Source organism: Rhinolophus ferrumequinum, chromosome 18 (assembly GCF_004115265.2).
Source record: "Rhinolophus ferrumequinum isolate MPI-CBG mRhiFer1 chromosome 18, mRhiFer1_v1.p, whole genome shotgun sequence".
NCBI classification, from domain to species: Eukaryota; Metazoa; Chordata; class Mammalia; order Chiroptera; family Rhinolophidae; genus Rhinolophus; species Rhinolophus ferrumequinum.
Window position 1 is genome coordinate 62,149,891 of NC_046301.1, and position 20,851 is coordinate 62,170,741.

The 20,851-nt window shown below is 57.3% G+C and overlaps 2 protein-coding genes across 4 annotated transcripts; one reads left to right on the top strand and one right to left on the bottom strand.

Moving 5' to 3' along the window:
- The first annotated feature begins 3,863 nt into the window (after positions 1-3,863).
- Positions 3,864-8,603, top strand: PRSS57 (serine protease 57). Its single transcript, XM_033135343.1, is given in 8 exon segments — positions 3,864-3,942; positions 4,386-4,481; positions 4,484-4,529; positions 5,291-5,292; positions 5,563-5,705; positions 7,137-7,176; positions 7,179-7,408; positions 8,270-8,603. Coding segments are annotated over 8 exon segments (969 nt in total). The 3' UTR covers position 8,603.
- Positions 8,604-9,356: 753 nt separating this feature from the next.
- FSTL3 (follistatin like 3) lies at positions 9,357-15,267 on the bottom strand. Of its 3 annotated transcripts, none has more exons than XM_033135337.1 (6): positions 15,119-15,267; positions 13,627-13,812; positions 12,384-12,478; positions 11,302-11,517; positions 10,610-10,664; positions 9,357-10,519 (listed from the first exon to the last, which is right to left on the bottom strand). In XM_033135337.1, the coding sequence occupies exons 1-6, from the start codon at positions 15,219-15,221 to the stop codon at positions 10,464-10,466; spliced, it is 711 nt and encodes a 236-aa protein (XP_032991228.1). In that variant the 5' UTR covers positions 15,222-15,267; the 3' UTR covers positions 9,357-10,463. The 3 variants fall into 3 exon arrangements, with proteins under 3 accessions (XP_032991228.1, XP_032991226.1, XP_032991227.1); XM_033135335.1 differs by having other exon boundaries at positions 10,610-10,837; XM_033135336.1 differs by lacking the exon at positions 12,384-12,478 and having other exon boundaries at positions 10,610-10,837.
- Between the last annotated feature and the right edge of the window lie 5,584 nt (positions 15,268-20,851).

Below are 20,851 nucleotides of genomic sequence, written 5' to 3' on the forward strand. Positions count from 1 at the left end.
ACAAATAAACCGGGCGAAGGACGAGTGGGACCCGGGGGATGTCAGGGAGGTCGCTGGGGGGAGCTGATGTCTGTGCTGCAGTCTGGTAGTCTGGGGGAAGAACACCCGGGGGGGGGTGTCGGGGGGGGGGGGGAGGTACTGCAAGTGTAGAGGCCGGACGGTGGGAGGGAGCCGGCCCCTTTGAGGAAGAATAGCAATAACACAGCAATTGCTGAGCTTCTGAGCACTTGCTGGGCTCTGGGCGCTGGGCGCTGGGCCTGGGCCTAGGGTTGGAGGAGGGTTAATGATTAAAGTCTGCCTGCCAGCTCCTACAGCAAACCTGTGTGGCCACAGTGAGTGAAGGGGACAGTGGGGGGCAAGGAGAACTCAGGCTTTGTCCTGAGGGCACTGGGGAGCCACGGGCAGTGTAGAGCAGGAGAGGGACCAACCCGGTTTAGTTTTGTGAAGGCCCCTCTGGCAGCCAGGTGCAGAGTGGATTACGGAAGGCAAAGAGAGAGGCTTAGAGGCTGGAAAGAAGCTGAACTGCCCCCCACCCCCACCTCCAGGACATGACAGACTCTGGACCAGGCTGAGAGGCAGGTGAATTCTGGGTGGATCATGAAGGAGGAGCCGACAGGACTGCCAGCAGATGGGAAGTGGGGTGACACGTATTGGGGTCCCTCCATTTCCAGACTGATCCCCTGTATGGGAACAGTGGGGATGACAAAGGGTGACATTGGGTGGGCAGCGGGATGCCCAGGTTGGAGTTCACAGTGAGGCCCAGTCTGGGCTAGGGGTGGGACTCCCTGGCACTAGGATACCTGGATGAGATCCTGAGGGGAGCAGGTGCAGGCACCGGACAGAGGCTCCAGGCCCGTTGCGTTCTCCTTGATTTCTTGAAGTCTGCCTTGAGACCTTCATGCAGCATGTGTCACCATGTGGACCCCACAGACCAGCAGAGAGGCAGGACCTATCACTGCCAATGTGTACACTGTGGCCCTGACCTCCCAGGTTCTTGTGAAAATAGTCCCCTGGTTCTGAACACACTCATTGGCTGGGGGGAGGGGAAGAGAGAAGGGGGGCGGCAGGAGAGGGAGATTCTTCCGGTCCCCTCAGTTTTCTTGTAAAATGGTTCTACTCAACAGGGGCTCAATAAATGGGTGTGTGCAAAGGGAAATAGCTTTGGAAGGGCTCTGGAGAAAGAGGCTGCAGGAGGCACCCCTGAGGGGGCAGGAAAACTGCTGCTTCTTTCTTTACAAGCCTTTTCATTTCCCCCCTTTTACAATGAATATGCATTCATTTAGCACTAAAACAATGAGATCAATTAGCAAACAGAAAGACCTTGACAAACATCAGGAGCGCTGGGTTCAGGTCCCAGTTTAGCACCACCTATGCTGTGTTACCCTGGGTCTACTTCTTGATCTCTCTGAACCTCAGAGAACCTCCCAGCTGCCCTACCTCTTAGGGCAGCTGGGAGAATGAATATACATGAAAGGTTTGGAACAGGGCCCAGCACACAGTAGCTCAGGGTTTGGCAAAGTCCGTAAAGGGCCAGATAGTAAATATTTTCGGCATTGCGGGCTCAGGTCTGCCATTGCAGGGTGAAAGCAGCCAGAGGCAATACGGATAGGCATTAGTGTGGCTGTGTGCCAATAAAACTTTACTTACAAAACAGGTGGTGGGCTGGATTTGACCTGTGGGCAGTAGTTTTGGCCCCAGGAACTCAGCAAAAGTGAGCTGTAAGTAAGTTACATCACTGCCCCTTGTCCTCCGAATCCATTCAGTCTAAAAAGATTTATGGAGCACTTACTGTGTGCCTGGCAGTGTTAGGTTCCAGGCATGCAGAAGCCTTGTCCTCGGAGAAAGGGCTTTTTTTTGGTCTATTAAATAAATGATTCAAGGTTTGAGGGATGGTGCATGCATTTTGTCGATGGAGAGGGTCTGCTAGGAGCATCTTACTCACATCCACAAACCATTCACGGGCCTTTCCCTGCCCTAAACTTCCCAGGGCTCCCACCTCCTCAGATGGAAAACCAAAGTCCTCGCGGTGGCTCTCATGGCCCTGCCCAGGGCCTCTGGGGCATTCGCACCCCAGACTCCGACATGCAGGCATCGGCTTGCAGGGAACCAGCCAGGAGGTGGCGCCATAAGCTGGGGAAATCCCGCCAGGCGGAGATGGTGAGAGCAGGCATCCTAGGTGATAGGAACTGCCCGGCAAAGGCGTGGAGGTGGGACAAGGCGAGGTGTATCTTCTAGAGCAGCGGGCTTGAGTCGACCTTTCTCCCTCCAGAAAGGCGTCCACACCATCCACCTTCCCCTCTCCGCTCAGAACCTGCAGCTCCCATTCGTCTAGGAGAAGCGGGCAATCACTGCACCCGCCGCCCCACTCCCTTCCTGGATCACTTGCAACTATGGTTTCCATGAAAACGCCCTCTGCTCATTTGGATGCCTCTGTCCCCAGGGCTCTGCCCAGCACCCTCTGCCCTTGCCCTGAGCCAAACGCACAGCTGTTGCTGCCTGCAGACACCCTCTGGGGCCCTTGGACTCACACTGGGCTCCGCATGGGCCCCCCGCCCCAGTCAGAGACCCCCTTACTTCCTCCAGCCCTGACTCCAGCTCATGCTTTGTATTCCCCACCCCAAAAGGGGCCAGGAAGGGGTAAGCTGGACTCCAGAGCCCCCTCCCCAGCTTCATAACTCCAAACCGCAGGCCCAGCCCGGTCCGGTGCTATACAGAGAAGCACGCCAAAGCCTTGACCCCTGCTGTCCTCTTGGCCTGTGCCATGGCCCTGGGAGCCTCAGCCATCACAAGTAAGGAGGACAGGGACCTGAGGGGGCCACCCAACTCTGGCCGTTTCAACATTGGTCTATCTACAGATCAGCAGGGCCCAAACTCACTCCCCAGGTGGGTTGTGTCCTTCGCACATGAGAGTTGTTCAGGAAAAGAAATTAATATGACCATGAGTTAATCTCGATATAAAAAGAGCTCCAACAAATTAGTAACAAAAGTAAGGGAGCTATCATCATCATCGTCATTGAGTCTGCTCTGACTGGGAAAGCCACCCAAATTCTCCATGGAAAGACCCTTCAAGGACTATAGTCCAGGAGTTCTGCGTTCAAGACCAGCTTCCATGCAGTTCCAGGCTAACCGTGCTCCCCTCTCTGTGCCTCAGGTTGGAAAATGGAAACACCCGGCTGCTACACAGCCCACTCCTCAGGGCTTCAGGGAGCTTGGTTATTTGGGGCCAGGAAGTGTTGTTGCCTGTTTCAAAACTGCTCATCAGACAGGAAGGAAATGGGCCTAGCTGTGGGTAGAACTGGCCCCTGTTAGAGGCAACAGGAGCTGTCCTGAGGCTGCAATCCTGGCCCCTCAGCTGCCTCACTGTGCAACCTTGGACAGGGCACTTACCCTCTCTGTGCCTCAGGTTCTATATCAGTAACATAGACATAGGAACAATACTGACATCCTCGGGTTGCTCTAGGACTAAATGAGGTTCCACTCGCCTACAGGTTGGGGTGATACACCAACGTGCCAGGGGCATGTAGCTGGGGGAAGTTACCAAAGCCTGGGGACAGGTGCCGGGGAAACTAAGGCACAGTGAGAGCTAGTGACCTCTGGGGTCACAGGCACTGGCAGCCCTCAGGGCCCCTGCTCTCCCTCTCTGCCCTGTTTCCTCCTGCGCAATTGTGACCAACAACCCTGAGGCAGTCAAGTCATTGGCTTCCCAGAATCACCAGCTCAGATATGGGTGTTGCCTGTGGGACCTGGTGGGGCCACCGACCACAGACCACAGCTGGGTTCCCCCTTTCTGAGCCATTGGGTGAGGGTGAGGGTGGGGGCTGCGGCCCTCACAGGACTGAGGGCGACGCCAGCCTGTGCCAGCCATGGGGCTTGGGGCTGGGGGCCGGGACCACTTGCTGCTGACCTTGGCAACTGCCCTGATGCTGTTCATGAGGCCCCCAGGTATGAACCCCTGGGTCCCCCCCAACGGGGACTCCACTCGGGAACTCCCCAGGAACCCCAAGGCCCCCACACAGACCCACCGCGGGAAACACCCAGGTGCCACCCATGCAGGCCCCGGCCTGGTGCTGCTACACAGCCCCCCGACTGACTGCGCTCTGGGGCCTCAGTGGGGAGTGGGGCAGGAGGCCCAGGTGGGGTCTCGACTGGGCCCAGGCCCAGGTTTTCTGGGGTGCAGACCCCCCCAACAAACTTGAGGGCCTTCTCCGTGCTCCTCGTCGCTCACTCGCTCTCTGTGTCCCTCTGCATCTCTTTCCATCTCCATCTCTGTCCATTTCTGCTTCTTTCTCCCCCAGCTTGACCCCTATGCCATCTTGTGCCTGAGCTGCCCCCATGAGCCCTTCTTCTTGCCCCTCTTTTGACACGGCCCCCGACCCCACCCGCAGGTTACTGGGGGGCCCGGATCATTGGGGGCCATGAGGTGACACCCCACTCCCGTCCCTACATGGGGTCAGTGAGCTTTGAGGGCCAGCACCACTGTGGCTCCGCACCTGCTGGATGGTCTCAGCTGCCGACTGCTTCAACAACAGGTGAGCCCACCTTGGGGGGCCCTCCCCCTGCCCGCTGCCATTTATGACCCTAGGATGATGTAACTGCACTGCAGGGGAGGAGGTGTTCCTGGCGTGGGCAATGCCACATTCCAGGTAGGGGCATGGGCAGGGTGATAGACCCCGCCGCCTCTCAGACAGCAAAGGAAAGAGGGTGGGCGGCCACAAGACATGTGCTGAAGGAGCGACCTCCGTGACAATAAATAGATGTTATCGCTGGGATCGGTCTAAGTATATTATTGTAATAATTGCTAACATTAACATTGAAATTGTTGGAAGAAGAAATTCTCCTGAACCTAAAAGTTTCTTCCAGCTGGTTTAATAATTAAATCTACATGAGACAGAGTAACAAGAGAAAATAATCCAATTTAATACATACGTACAGATGGGAACCCCGTACACATGACCGGTTCTAAGATGCACAGGGAACATTGGTGTATGTGGTACCCAAAACTAGGGACAAGGCCGGGGGTCTGGACCATCAGAGTGGAGGAGGGCCATTCTCAGGCCGATAAGAAGAGCAGACGCTCAGAAAGTAGAAGCATGCCCTGCTCTCTAGATAAGTCCTAAAATCTTATCTACACTGACAGCACTCATTACCTGCAAGGTCCCCAATTTAGATTCCTGCAAGTAGTTAAGGGAGGGACAGAAGTTTCTCATGAGCCTGCAGGGTCTTGATGGCTCAAAAGAATTCACATGCCAAAGGGGCACGTGTTGGGGAGGCCTGTGTGGACCCTCTTCAGAGGTAATATTATAGTTGGAAATTACAATAAATGTAATAAGCATTCAATTCATTCTGAACATAGTTTATAACAGTTACTAAAATTAATATTGCAACGACTACAGTTAATGCTGTAATCAAAGTGGGAGTGGTGACAGACATAACAGTTATTATTGTGGGGCTGACATTGCATTAAATGGATTGCTCCACCCCATTTTGTGGATAGGGAGACTGAGGCCCATGACAGGTGGCCCTCACGCCAGTCTCTCCCACAATCCTCCTCCCCTTGCGGAGACCCCTGAACAGGCCTAGGGGTGAGCGGGACCCATGCCCTGCGCACCTCAGAGCCCACCCAGCAGGTGTTTGGCATCTCAGCTGTCATCCAGCTCCCTGACTATCAGCCCGTGACTCATGCCAATGATGTCTGCCTGCTGCAGGTGAGCTTCGTGGACGGGGGAACTGGACGTAGGTCTGGCCTGTCCCCGCCACACTCATGATGACTAGACATGTTTTAAAAAATAGCCAGAGAATCTTGAAACACCTGAGTCAGGTCATGCCTTTACTCCAGCATCCCTTCTTAGGACGTATCCCTTGAAGTATCCATCCTGCAACCTGCCCCTGTCCCCTCCCCGTCCTTTCTCCTTGTTCCACCTTTCTTGTGTCCACGTGCCAGCAACACCTGCACATGTGCTACTTCACCATCCTTCACTGCCTCCTCCAGACCTCGCAGGCAGGAATTTCCCCTCATTTATGACACACAGCAGACCTCTGTGTTCAGGCTGAAAGAGGGAACAAGTGAGGCACTGCTGCCGTGAAAGACTCCAATCCCTGCCCCTCAGCCCTTGGTGGGATTTTTTGGCAGGAAGTGGCTCCTCCCACTTCCTAGATGTGAGTCCCCCCATACATATAGTGCATTCTTTTGGACCACCTCCCACAATTCCAGGCACCCCTGGGGCCTCCGTTTTAAAGGGAGTACACCCCAAACTTGCCCTCCAAATGTAAAAAATGAAAATGGAGAGGACAAAATGAGTCCCTGGGAACAGGAGGGTCTAGGGTGTGGGGTTCTCCCAGCAAATAGGAAGGAGGCAGTGAGTGTCAGCAGCCAGAGTCTGGAACCCGCTGCTCCGATCCACCCATGTCATTGTGCCCATGGGGAAACCAAAGCTGGGGGACAGTCAGGGATGTGCCCAAGGTCAGGGAGTGTGTACCAAAACCAGGAGTCCAAGTCATTCATTCCGTAACTGTTAATTGAGTGCCAGCTGTGTGCCGGTCACCAGGGACACAGCCATGAACAAACCCCAGAGCTGGCCCCCTTAGAGACTCCAGTCTAACAGGGTGGCAGCTGGGTAAACTGGCCTTGACAGGGGCACACGGGAACCCAGAGGACACGCCTGTTGTAGCCTGGAGGAGGTGATGTCTAAGCTGAGATCTGAAGGAAGGATAGGAAAGGTGCTCCAGGCAGGAGGTACACTGCGAGCAAAAAGCATGGAGGTGGGTCCAGGCCATGGCAGTAAATTCATTTTGGCTGGAGGGCAGGGTTGAAGGGTCGGCTGACAGGTTTTATCCTGAGGGCAATGGGGAGCCATAGGAGGGCTTAGGGCAGGGAAGGAGATGCTGGTTAGAAAGACTGTTTGGGCAGCTGGGAGGGGGTGGTGAGAGGAGGCCACAGTCCTGGTCTGAGGGGCTGAGGCCTGATGGGTGGGGGGTGGGAAGGGGAGGCACGTACTGGCAAAAGCAGTAGGTCTTCTGACAGCCGAATGCTGCTGCTGTTGGTTTCTCTCCATAAGACCAACAGACCAGGTGTCACAGATGGGTAAACTGAGGCAGGAGCAGAGGTGACAGTTGGGGGTGGTGGTCTCTCCTTGCAGCTGAACAGCTCTGCCATCCTGGGTCCTGCAGTGGGGTTGCTGGGGCTGCTGCGGAGGAGCGCAGGGCACTCAAGGCTGGGGCACAGTGCCAGGTGGCTGGCTGGGGATCTGTGTCCAACTTTGAGGAGCTGCCACCTGGGCTGATGGAGGCCGAGGTCCGTGTGCTGGGCCTGGACGTCTGCAACAGCTCCTGGAAGGGCCTGCTGAGCCCTGCCATGCTCTGCACTCACAGTGGGGACTGCCGGCGGCGGCGGCGGTGAGGCTTCTGCTTGGTGTGATACTCTTTGTCCCACCCGCTTACCGAATGGGGAAACCAAGGCTCGCAGAGGGTCAGCGCGGGACAGATCTTTGGGAACTAAGTCCCAGCTCATCTTTTATCAGTGAGGCATGACTGCTGCACCTGAGGCCCTGGAAGGGCAGGTTGTTGCCCAGGGTCATAGGGCTACTCTGTGCAGGTTGTGCACTGCCCAGCTACAGACTTGTGTATTCATAAGTAGTGTCCAGTAGGTGGCGGTAGCAGACCTCAAAAAAGGAGCTCCTCCTCCTATGTAGTAGCCTGTGGGGACCACTGGCAACGCTGGCCCTGGAGCATCTTTTGTTCTAGGCAAAAAAGGGCAGTGGTTCAGAACGCAGATTCTGGAGCTCAGCTGCCTGGGTTCAAATCCAGACTGCGTCCCTTCCCAGACGTGTGGCCTTGGGAAATTCACTTCTCTGGACCTCACTTTCTCCATCTATAAAACTGCCACTTCATAGAGTCAAAGCTGATTCCACATGACAATTAGGGTGGTAGGACAGGGAGGGGAGGGGAGGGGGGGAGGGAGGGAGAGAAGGGAGGGAGGGAGGGGGTAAGACTTTCAAGGTGGGGATTCAGAAAGGCCTGAGGGCAGCACCTTTGAGCTAAAACTTGAAGGATCCTTAAGCCCTGAGGGAAGGCACGCCCGGCGGGGAGACCATCAGAGGGCTGCCATGCGCAAAGGGCTGCAGACTTGTATGTTTAGTCTTTGCTGTAAGAACACGAGGGGGTCATGGGAGGGTTTTGGGGCAGGGAAGGGTCCTGGTGGGATTTACATGTAGAAGCTCCTTTCCTAGAAGTAAGGCTGAGAGAGAGACCTGGCCTTTCTCTCCACCCCCAGGCAGACTCTGGGGGGCCCCTGGTGTGCAGGAACCGGGCCCATAGCCTTGTCTCCTTTTCTGGCCTCTGGTACGGTGACCCGAAGACCCCTGACGTGTACAAGCAGGTGTCCTCCTTCATCACCTGGATATGGGACGTGGTTCGGCAGCACCGGCATGGCCTCCAAAGGAGCTGCCTGAATCACAACACTGGGTGTACAAAAGAGATGACAGCTGATGCAGACAGCTCCAGCCTGGGAAATTCTATGGCCGGGGCAGGGGGTCCACGGGGGCCCCCAGACCCAGGAAGCCCAGGGTGGGCATTAGTTCCAAACAAAAAGGGCCAAAATAACTGAATAAAATGTTAACTGAGGGATGGCCGGATGGCTCAGTTGGTTAGAGCGCGAGCTCTGAACAACAGGGTTGCCAGTTCGATTCCCACATGGGCCAGTGAGCTGCGCCACAACTAAATTGAAGACAATGAGCTGCCAGAGGGGTGGCCGGATGGCTCAGTTTGTTAGAGCACAAGCTCTTAACAACAAGGTAGCCAGTTCAATTCCCGGCTGGACTTGGAGCTGAGCTGCACCCTCCACAACTAGATTGAAGAATGACTAGACTTGGAGCTGATGGGCCCTGGAAAAACACACTGTTCCCCAATATTCCCCAAGAATAACCAGAAGCAATGGTCCACCCACATTCCTGGAGCTTCTCCTTGGCCTCCAGGTGACTGAGGTTCTGGCTAGACCACTACCTCCAAGCCACTCTCTTGGCCTCCTTTCTCTGCCACCCACCCCACCCCACCTGCCTCAGCCCTCTTCCTGGTGGCTGCCCACTGCCTGGAGGTGGACACTGAAGCCTAAGGACAGCTGATGGCTGCTCCAATGACATACACCCATATCTATCCCCCAGAAGCTTCCACAGCCCACTACTCACTACCAACCCAACAACTACTACTACTAACAGCAACCCAGGCTCCAGGCTAGTAATCCCTTACCAAAGTGGGCAGTACAGAGGCTCAGAGAGAGACGGGCAGACCAGGTCTGGACCCCAAGGTGGCTTTATACAGTCTTTATTTCTTTCTTTGGTGAGGCACGACCCCAGGGCAGGGGCTTGGGTGAACCCACTACTCAAGGGCACTTTTCTGGGTGTCACAGATAAGGCACTTCCTGTGGGCTAGGAGAGGGTGAGTACACTGGCCCCCTGTGCTCTTTGCCCCAAACCTGAGGAGCTGGGCCCCCTCCCTGTTGGGTGTCCATATCTGGTTGGAGCTGCTGGTCTACATAAAGGCGGGGGATGGGGGTGGGGGTTGGCACTGAGCGACAGTCTGGGGGAAATGGAGGGAACTGGCCCTAGGCCAGCATTGGATGGGGGTCAAGACCCCTGAGCCTGGCTGGTGGGTGAGGAGGGTCCCGCGGGGAACTGGGACCCCAACAAGGGCAGGTTTGGTGGCACCGAGGGGTCCTGGGTCTGGCCCTCACTTGTGGGCAAGGCAGCAGGTACTAGGGGTGCTGCTCAGACACACGACTCCAGGAAGCCTTGGCATGTACACTCCACCTGGGTCAGCGGGTGAGCAGGGACTCCTGGGTCCCACCCTCAGTGGACTGGGCACCACTGGACATAGTGCCCTGTTCTGTGCTGATCCTGGTGGCTCCATGCCTGCGGCAAGTGTCAAGTGTCAGGAAGCACCGACAGTGCGCCCACCAGGGGGTAAACTGGGCTTTTCTCAGGGGCCTTCACAGGACCTACTGGGTAAATGGAGGCAGTGGGGAAGGAAAGCCCTGGGCTCTTGGGCTGGTAGGCAACAGAGGCTGCTTTCTTGGCCTGTCCGGGGTCTGGGAATATTCATCTATACACACCCAGGCTGTGGACCCCCTCCTCACTCCTAGTCCCTGTTCTAGAAGGCTGGGGTGCCTTTTCATTAATTGCTGTCAGAGAATCCCCAGCCCTCTCAGTGGCAGCGATAGTTAATAGTTATCCCTAAGAGAGCAGAAGCGTGAGGTCCTCTTGGACTGTTGGGTGCCTCCAGAAGGAGTCCCACCCACCAGCACCACACTCAGGCCACGTTCTCCCAATCCTTCCAAGACATGTGTGTGGAGGGATCCAGGGCTTCCCCCAGTCCAGGCTCTGGGGAGTGTCCATGGGACATAAATTAGGCTCTACTGTGGCAATAAATAAAATGGGAGGCTTTGAAACGCCAGGCCGAAGCCGCCCCGCTGGTCACACGAAGTTCTCCTCCTCCTCCTCTGACTCAGCATCTGACGGCTCGCGGATGCCTGCAGAGCAGGAGGTACAAATAGAGAAATGGGGGCGCAGAGAGGGGCTGGAGGCTAGACCCCGTCGCTGCTCCCCACCCTGCCCCGTACCTGTGCAGCTGCCGGCGTGGCGCACGCCAATGGAGCGGCCCAGGAAGCAGGTAGCCTGGCGGAGGTGACACGAGGACATGTAGGTGACGTTGTTGTTGCCGCAGAGCTCCTGGCCAGGGCTGGAGGGCGCGGGGCAGGGCGCCGAGCGACACACCACGCAGTGGGCGCTGCCGGTCTGGTCCACCACGCACGACTGCGGCCGTGGGCACACCACGTGCGCGCATGACTCTGCAGGCGGGGCGCCAGGGTGGGTCAGAGGCGCCACTGGGACCACGAGCCCCGCCCACAAACCTGAGTCCACCCTCAGGCCCCGCCCCTCTGGTTTTGCCAGAAGCCACATCCCTTCTACGAGACCCCAATCCTCAGCCCAAGTCCACCCTCAAACCCCGCCACCTTTGATTGCACCCAGAAGCCCCTTTGAGTAACGCACCCATACCTCTCACCCCACGTGAGCCCTAGAACCCAACTTTCCAAACCTCCACCAGGCTCTTCCTTATTCTCCACTCCACAAAAGACCTAATCTAGTGACACTCTTGGGAGTATGGACTCCCTTTATTAGACTCCGCCCACTACCAAGCCATCTAGGCTCCGCCTATCATAAGAACCGCCCCAACCCGCGAGACCAATACAGAACACTACTAAGCACCCTGGACTGGAGGCCCCGCCCTTCCCGCAGGCCCCCCACCACGTACTGCGACAGCGGCCCGGGTACATGACGCGCAGATCCAGGTGACCGCGGCAGCGCGCGGCGCGCAGCTCACACTCGTCACGGTAGGTGGCGCCGTCCGAGCCGCAGACCTGCAGGCGCGCGGGGAGCTCCGCGCATTCCGGCGCACACTCGCAGCGCGGGCGGCCCCCCAGCATGCGGCACATCTTTCCCGGGCCGCACTCCACGCCCTCGCACGAATCTGCGGACGCAGGACGCGCGCGGGTGGGCTGGGGCGCGTGGCCGGCGGTCCGCGGTGCCTACGGCGCCCCAGCCCCCTGTTCTGAAGGACAGAGGCCAGGGGGCGGTCCGGAGTCCCGGCTGATTCGGGGTCGGGGTGCGGGGTCCACTGTGGACGAGATTAAGCTACGGCCCTGGTGGACCGCTGCGCCTGAGGCTGAGGGCTGTGTCTGGAGACTGGGCTTAGCGTGGGCGGAAACGGCGTCTCTACCCGGAATATGTGGGTCCAAGAACCGGCTTCCAGCCCCCCCCACCCCGCACCCCCGCCCACCGTCCCGCTGCGCAGCTGGGCCACCGGCTCGGGCTGACATCTGTTCCCTGATTTACTTGCGTTTCTGGGAAGGCGGGCGGGGGGCCCAGCTGCGTCAGCTCGGGGGTGGGGTAGGGGGCTCCACCCCGTCCAGGCGTGGGTCTGGGGAGGACCGGCAGCGTCTGTTCCCTGTGTCTGCCAGGACCTCCCCGGAGGAGGCGACGGGGAGGGCGGGGCGTCGGCGCCCGGCATGAAGCTCATTTCCTGGGGAGGGGGCCTCCCACAGCCCGAGCAGTCTGAATCAGGTTACCCACGCCCCGCAACTCCGTTTCTCAGGTAGGGAAACAGGGCTGACTAGGGGGGATCTCTCTCCCGTGTCGGCCCCCACTGAGGCTCAGGACCTTCGGAAATGCAAATCAGACCCCACTGGATGGCTGCTCCTGCCGCTCAGTCCCTCCCAGGCTCATCGCAGCCTCACAGCCATCCTATGAGGTCATGCAGTTTTCTCATCAGTTTACAAAAGGGGGAAACTGAGGCATTGTCACAGATGTGAGTGGAGGGAGGAGAGCCAGGGGCACCTCAGCATAACTCCACACCAGATCCTGGATGGATGCCCCCAGTTCTGTTGCTTGTAGGTCTGAAGGGCAGATTGAGCATTCCAGCCTCAGTTTCCCTGTGTGTAAAGTGGGGCTGATGGAGGGACCCACCTTACTGGGTGAGCATAAAATGAGCTGATGCTCCTAAGAGAATGGCCCACACCCCCATGTTTGTCGCCCTGCCAGGGCATGTGGGCTGCACCTGGGTGCCTCCACCCACACACATCTGGAAACGCTCCTTCCCTGTGGCTTCATGCAAGAGGGAACAGAAGTGGGGGGCTGCGTGTCCCTCCCCAAGGCCAGATTGGGGGGGGGGGGCGGTCCTGGACCATCGCATGCCCAGGCCAGGCACTTTGAAGTCTGTCCTCCCAGAAGCCAGAGGAGGTTCTGGAATGAGCCAGGGCACATGGCAGTGAGGTCAGGACCACCCAGCCAGGCTGATCTGGGATTAATCACATCCCAGCGGCCAGCCAGGCTCCTCAACTTGGCCTTCAGGTCTGCAGCCCTCAGCTCCAGCCTCCGCCCTGCTCCCCTGCCCTGACCCCACCCACTAGGGCCTCATCCCAGGCCATAGTCTCTGCTGATGCTCTCCCCCATACCTTGTCCAGCTTGCAAACTCCTAATCATCTCCCAACACCCTGGCTTTAATGCCCACCTTCAAATCATGTCCCTATACCCCCTCTGAGTCCCTGACCATAGGCACCTGGGAGGGGCTCCAACCCCTTCTCCAGGGCAGAGAATAGAGCTTGATCTATTCCTTCAACCCCTGAAGAGCTCCTAGTCTGATGGAGAAGGCAGCATTTTCTCAGAATGTGGTCCATTAAACAATGCAGCTGGGGCCCACTGCAGACCCCTGGAATCTGTGGGGTTAAGGGCAGATAAGGACAATTGGGAACACTGAGTGTGGGGTCACAAACCAGATAGGTCAGTTGGGAAAATCGCCTTCCCAGGAGTGTAATTCAACCAGGTAGGGTGCAGGAGGGAAGGCCATTCTGGCAGAGGGCGGCATAAGCAAAGGCCTAGAGGCTGGAAACCAAGCTGGGGAATGTTCAGAGCTTCCTCCTGAATCCACAGCTGAGGGAAGCCGAGGCCTGGGACCCCTCCACAACTGCTCCTCCCAGCAGCCTTGACCTCCTGCACACCCCCTGAGACGGGGAGCTCACTCCCAGTCATTCCACATTCGACTACACTGACCCTGGCCTGGGGCTGCTGCCCAGGGCCTCACCTTTGCAGGGGAGGCAGTGGACGAGGCCCAAGAAGCCCAGGAGACTGATCTTGTTCCCGGGGTGAGTGAAGTTGGACCAGGCGGTGTCGATGCTGCCGGAGGCACAACACTCAGCCTGGCTCACATCGGTCTTCAACACCAGGCTGCAAGTGGCCTCTCGGCCCTGCTGGAGCCAGCAGACACCACCTATGGACAAGGGGGGCCATTTCTATGGGGCCGGAGGTGCCCTCCTGTGCCGCTCCTGACACCCAGGCCTTGACCTTCCACCCAGCTTCTGCCCCCAGGGATGCATACAACTGGTGCTCAGTAATTACAGAGAGGTGAGCTACTCCCAAGCAGGAAAGAGGGGCTCTGAATCCTTGTGAGATCCTTCTTTCTGAGCTCCAACCCTCACATTGCTCCACTGCCAACCTCAACCCAACTTGGGAAGCCCCTGCCCCCACCCCAGGCCTGGCATCCTGCCCCATCAGTCAAACACCCAGAGCGGGATGTGTCAGGATCAGTGGGCCCTGGAGGTGCCTGTCCCTCCTTTGCCCTCTGTCTACACAGCACCCGAGGGCACTCCGAGCCCCCCTCGTTTGGCAGCACCCCCCCTTGCCTGGCCTGCCTCTTACTCACTCCATCTTGGGAACATTCCCCTTGCATGAGCTCACTGTGTCCCTGGGGACATGGCCTTCGGGGAGGGGGCTCAGCTCTCCCCTCCCTCCCTGCAGGGCTGGGGTGGGGCTGCCGGGTAGGGTGAGGGGGGCAGATGGCCTCAGTTTCTTCACCCTTAAGTGGGGGCAGGAATGGCCCCAGCCCCCCATCCCAGAGAGCTCACTGGCTCCCAGGCACTGTACCGAGTGCTTCCCAGGGACTAGCTCTGGGAACTCAGCGCCTTGGCACTCATAAAAGGGGAAACTGAGGCCTGGAGTGGGGATGTTACCTGCCTGACATCTCCCAACAAGTGGCGGGTATGGCATTCTAATGACCTGTCTGCCTAAGCCAGACCCAGGGAAGATATGAGGCCCTAGCTAGATGTCCTGGGTCCAGCCACCCAGCCCTGCCTCTCTGGGGCATCAGGACCCAGATGTCCGGGTTCGAATCCTAGCTCTGCCACTTACAAGCTGTATGACCCTGTGCCTCAGTTTCCCCCTCTGGAAAACAGGCGTGATAAGAGTTCCCACACAATTAGGCTGTTGTATGGATTCAGGGAGGAAAGAGGTAGACACTAAGCACTCAATAAATGTCAGCCGTCATTGTGACTACTATTCTTGATCATAATTGTGAGAGTCACATCTGTTCTGCTGACCTCCTGGTGACCCTCCTTCAGGCCTTTTGGGGCTGGGGGAGGGGGGGCCCCAAGCCCTCCCGGATTCAACCTGCATCGGCCGCCCCCATCTGCCACCGGCAGCCACCGCTGCAGCGACCCCCAACATCCCGACCGCCTGCATTCCCGGCAGGCCCACGTGGGTGGCCCGCCCCGCCCGCTCCTTCCGGCTGCCCCACTCACCGGGCACGGGGTCCCCTGAGCCCACGGAGCCCACGAAGCCCACGGCCCAAGCCAGGGCCCCCCAGGGCAGTGGCCACAGTGGCCCGGGCGTCCCGGGACGCATGGCGAACGCAGAGACGGCGACGGCGGCGGCGGCGGCGGCGGCGGCGGCGGCGGCGGCCCCGGCGTCGGACGCGCGGGAGGGCGGCAGGGAGGGCGGCGACACCGACTTCCAAGCGCGCGGCGGCCGGGCGCTCCCTATAAAGGTCCCGCTGGCCGCGGGCGGGGCGGGGCCGGGCTGGGGCGGGGCGCGTGTATGGTGGGGCGCGAGGCAGTATCATGCGCGATGTATGCAGGGGCTGGGGCTGGGCCTGGCCACCCAGGTGGCAGCTGGTGGGCGGGCGGGTCTGACCTGGGAGCCAGAGGGTTTATCTGGGAAGGTGTGGCTGTAGAGGGGGAGGGGACCGAATTCTGACCATGGGTTTGAGTTTGAGTTTGAGGTGCTTTTGGGGGTCTTCAACTGTAGGTATGCTCTGAGCTAACTGGTGTCCCACGGGGAACATATCAATGACTCCGGGTTCCACGTCGTGGATTGCATGTGGTCCAAGTGTGGTCCTCCTCATCTCTACATACCCACAGACTCTGGGACTTCAGCCCCAGGTTTGCTGCTAATGCCTCAGGCCACCCACTAGGCCACCTGGCTGCTGGAGCCAGTGGGCACAGATGGGTGTGAGCAAATGGGGAGGGAGATTGGGTGCTGCAGGGAGAGACCCAGGGACACAAAAGGTCCCAACAACATCAAGGCTGCAGTAATCATACCACAGGACTTCCAAAGTGCCTACCCTGTGCCTGGCCTTTACCCCTCATACCCTGAGAGACTGTGCACTCTCCTCACCTTTGCAGATAGTGCCCCCCAGGCTGCACCCACGATAACTTATTGTCTTAGGGAGATTTCCTCCTGTCTGCTCAGGTCCAGCTCTCTGGGATCCTGGGTATCCATAGTTTATGACAGCGACCTCAGCATGGGTCTTGGAGGTAAGTCCACATGGGCCTTGGTGCAGCCGGACACTTCCTATTTTGGAACTGACCCCTTCTGCTGTGGGAGCTGCCCAAATTATCAAGGCACCCTCAAAGTGCTGCTGGGTTCTGTGCAGCCCCCTCTGTATTTATGCTCCTAAAATAATTACTGACCACCTCCTGGTGGCAGGGACTGTTGCAGGGGGCTGGGGTACCAGGGCGATCTAGGCAGCCCCCGGCTGTCACCACTGAACTCATGGTTTGCAGGGGCCATTGACAGCAAAACCCATACACAAACAATATACAACTTCAAAGAATGGTAGATGTTTTCAGGAAAATTAAAAAGATGGAGAGCAATTGGGTGCCTGCCTCTGCTTCATCACCCCCCTTTCCTGCTTCTGCCTCCTCCCCAGGTGTGGAAATTGAAGGTCCCTGCGGCCACACAGCCCAGCCCCTGCTCTGCACACACAGGGACTTACACCAGCAAATGCTGCACCCAGACCCTTTTCTCTACCTGAGCTGCCCAGCCTCACCCATGTCCCCAGCCAGTGGCCAAGGGCCATGTCACTGCCTAGTGGCACTGAGGGAAGATGCTCAGCTGTCTCAACATGGCCGTGGCCTCTAACAGTCTGGGGGGATTCTCCCCTGGTTAGGGAATGGGGCAATGATGGGACTCTGTGTTCTCGCCAAGGGTGTGCGGGGGCTAGACAGTGCGACCTTGGCCGAGACCTGACCCTGCTGTGGCTTGGACACCCGGCCTGGGCTGTGTGTATCAAAAGGTTATTGTTGGCCTGGTGCGGGTTCCAAACGGAGGCCAGCTGCCAGCGGCCGCCTGCTCCCTAGCCTGGTGTGTCCTCCCAATGCAGAGGCTGTGTGCTGGGTGACCTCAAGGAAGTCACTGGAACCTCACTGGGATCCCCCTTCTCCCCTTTTCAGTGTCTCTCTCCCGTTCGTGCCCTTCTCTCCACCCTGACCCAGCCTCTGCCTCACACCCTGCATCCCATTACCTACCCCAGCTGCCATAGGCTCCTCCCCAGCTCAAACACCCACCATGACTTCCTGTGGCCCCTGCTCACCAACCCAGGCTTCTCTCTGTCCCAGAGCCCACAGGCAAACAGGCAGTGACAATCCAGTGTGATCAGAGCTGTGATGGAGAATGCCCCAAGGCTATATCTGACCCAGCCTGGGGGTAATTGAGGAAGACTTCTCAGAGGAACAAGACATTTAAATTGAGACTTGGCAGTTGGACTGAATGGTGGGGAGAAAGGGGTAGGGGGTTGCGGGTAGGAACAGCAGTACAGTAATGGGATGTTTGTTCCACAAGTAAGAGAAAGCCCAGCTCAAAGGTGGTCTCCTGAGATGACTGGTCCTAATCCCTAGGCTCTGTGACTATGTCACCTTCAATGAAATCTTTGCATCTGGGATTGAGTTAAAGCCCTTCCGATGGGAAGATTATACTGGATTACCAGGTGGCCCAGTGTCATCACAGGATCCTTAACAGCGGAGACATCTCTCTCTGTAGTTAGAGAGATGCTACACGAAAAGGACGTGACCCATCATCGCTGGCTGTGACGATGGAGGAAGGGACCTTGGGCCAAGGAATGTGGGCGGCCTCTAGGAGCTGGAAAAGGCTGGGAACAGCTTCTCCTCTGGAGCCTTTGGGAAGGAATGCTGTTCTGCCGACACTTGGACTTTCACTTGGTGAAACCTGTGTTGGATCCCTGACCTCCAAAACTGTAAGAGAAACATTTAGTTGTTTTACACCACCAAGCTGGTGGTGATTTGTTACAGCAGCCATAGGCCACTAGTACAAGCAGGAATTGTCCATTGGATTTGGTGTGTCACCACAGCGATCCAGTCCCTGCCAGGCTAGAAACAAACCAGGGAGTGAACACAAGTTGTGAAGGCAGATGGCAATACGGCGAACCTGGGAGTATGAAGTTCATGGGTCTCCAAAGAGGTGACCCTGAGGCCTGAAGGGAGAAGGAGGTGTTTGTGGAAGCCCAGTCCAGGCTTTGCCACCTTGGCCAGGCCACGTGTGCCCTCTGTGTGCCTCTATTTTCTCATCTGTGAAATGGGCACGGATCCCAGTACTGCAGATTCCAGCCAAGACAGCAGGGACAGTGCCTGGCGCACAGTGAGGGCATGACATGTGTGCATGGATTCTTATGAGTCAACTGATGGGTGTTTGGCCAGGGCAGTTGCATGGTGAGTGTTCTTTGCCACTCACCACAGTACTGTGACGCAGGAAGCCCTTTTACAGAGGGGCAGCTGAGGCTGGAGGAAAAGAAGTGAGTTTCTGGGAGTCATGAAGTCCCACAGCACTGGGACTGGAGTCAGACCAGGTAGGCAAGATTCCAGGAACTGTATGCGGAGCTGAAGGGCAGGGCCATTCCCTCTCTGGACTGGACAATGTGGACTGGCCCCTTGGTTGTAGCTGGTAACTTCCCTTCTGGCGCGAGCATGCTCCAGGCAGAGGAGAAGGCCAGTGCAAAGGTGCAAAGGTGGGGAGAGCTGGGATCTACAATCACAGTTGCCAGTTACGGAGCAGCCTCCCTGGGAGTTCTCTGGGTACCCCGAGAGACCCATTTTGCAGATGGAAGACTGCAGCTCAGAGAGCTCTCTGACCTTGTCCTGCAGTGTCTAAAGGGGAAGGCACAACCATGTCGTGGGGTTTGGGGAGGCATGGCCCTGGCTTGACGTTATGAGGAGGCACATAGCTTTGCTTCTGTTCTGGGTCCGAGGGAGAAGACACAGCTTTGGCCTGAGTCTGAGGGAAGAGTCATGGACCTGCCCAGGATCTGAGGGGGGAGGCACAGCCCTGCCCTGGGTCTGAGGGGGGAGGCATGGCCCTGCCCTGGGTAGTCTTAAGGGAGAGATATGGCCTTTGTTCTGGGGGTCTGTAGAGGCCAGGCCCCACTCAACCTCCACTTCCAAAGCCTTTCCAAGGAAAGTTTCTGGGAAACATTGAAACCTGTGTCTCACGATGCCCAGCAGTCAAAGAGCCTCTTAAGTCTGTCCCATCAGTGGCAGCAACAAGGTGGTCACAGGTCACAATTGGATGCTGGAGGCTGTGGAAACTCAGGGCCGCTGGGCTACCCATGTGACCAAGTATGAGCCTCAGTCTCTGTCTGTAAAATGGGGTCGTAATTGTCCCACCACATGGTGCTTGTGTGAGGATTAAACTTCAGGCCTGGTACCTCCTGAGCTTGTCATTTTGAAACAGAAAAATTGTGTGTTCTCATTCCCACTGCATTCCCAGAGCCTTGCCTGGGCCTGTGCACAGCAAGCACTCACTAAATGTTCAGTTATTCGAGACTATTGAACACCTACTATATGCTGGCTGTTGGTCTCACTTATTGGGAGACATCATTGATAACTCCTGGATCATAGGATGGCTGTGGGTGAAGAAATCAGGGTGCTAAGCAGTGGGGTGTAGTGGGGGATACAGCTCCTCCAGGGAAGGGGTCAGGCAACCTTTTGAGAAGCAGGGAAAGAGAAGGGACAGTGGGAGGGGCACTCCCAACAGAGGGCATGGTCAGGCAAAGGCCCTGAGGTGGGATCCAGTTTGACCCACCCCATGGGGCCAATGAAGCTGGGTGAGGGACAGATGACCTTAGGGCAGGCAGCAGAGCCAACCGAGGACCGAGGAGATGCCGTGGGTACCCATGTGTGCCTCAAGTCTCATCTAATCCTAAAACCCTGGGAGACAGTTTCTGCCACCTGCTCAGAGAGGTTAAGCAACTTGGCCAGAGGTCACACAGCCAGTGTGGCTTGTGGGATTTGAACACGAGTCTTCTGGTTCCAAGGCCTCTAGGGTGGTACCTCATAAACTTCTGCAGAATGAATGCATGAATGTCGGTGGTGTGAAGTGAGCCAGGGCAAGAGAGGCCTGAAGCAAAGGACCGGCCCTTGGTGGACCTGGGGATTTCCTGGATTCCCAGGGATGGAGCCGGCGCGCACTCTGGTGGTCAGAACAGGAATGGCTTGGAATTACCTGTGAGCTTTGAAGGGAAAAAGACCGTGGCTGGGCAGATCCCTGTCCCTAGGCTTTTGACATTCAAGACCCGTAATACACAGGCTCCCATGTTTAATTCCTCAACGCCCTGGCTCCGATGCCTCCTTCTCCAACCAACTCCTATTAATTCTTCCAAACCTGGCATCTAATACCCTCTCCCCTAGGAAGCCCTGTCTGTCTCCCCAGGCAAAACCAGGGCCATCCTAGAGTCCCATCCTTTCGCTGAACATCAGGGAGGGGGGTGTCTGCATCCATCTCTGCCTCCTGCAGCCATGGAGTATTTCAGAGCACCATTTTCATTGTTTCCCTGCTGTGTCCTTGCACCCAGCACAAGGTCTGGCATGCAGCAGTTGCTCAATGAATGTTTGTTGAGTGGGTAAATAAATAAATGCATGACTGGGCTGGAATTTCCATCGATCCTGTCCACATTCATTCACCGAGTGTTTATGGACTGCCTGGGAGGAGACACTGTTATTGAGTTCAGCCGAGAACGAAATACAAACATCCCATCTGCTGTGGAGTTGACCCTACATTTCATCAGGTGGTAATAGGTGCTATTGAGAAGGGCGTCTCAGTAGGTGAGATTTGAAAGACGTGAGGAACGCCAAGCGGGTGTCGGGGAACGGAGCACCAGACAGGGGCACAGCCAGTGCAAAAGGTCGGGAGGTGAGAGCGCGCTAGTCGCGTCCCAGGATCAATGAGGACAGTGAAGGGAGATA

What these genes read in the sequence shown, in the direction of transcription:
- FSTL3 (XM_033135335.1), bottom strand. Translation starts at nt 15,221, where the DNA reads ATGCGTCCCGGGACGCCCGGGCCACTGTGGCCACTGCCCTGGGGGGCC. An exon ending in GTACCCGGGCCGCTGTCGCA is followed by an intron (nt 10,838 to 11,301) that starts GTACGTGGTGGG and finishes CCCCGCCTGCAG; the next exon opens with AGTCATGCGCGCACGTGGTG. An exon ending in CCACGCCGGCAGCTGCACAG is followed by an intron (nt 10,520 to 10,609) that starts GTACGGGGCAGG and finishes CCTGCTCTGCAG; the next exon opens with GCATCCGCGAGCCGTCAGAT.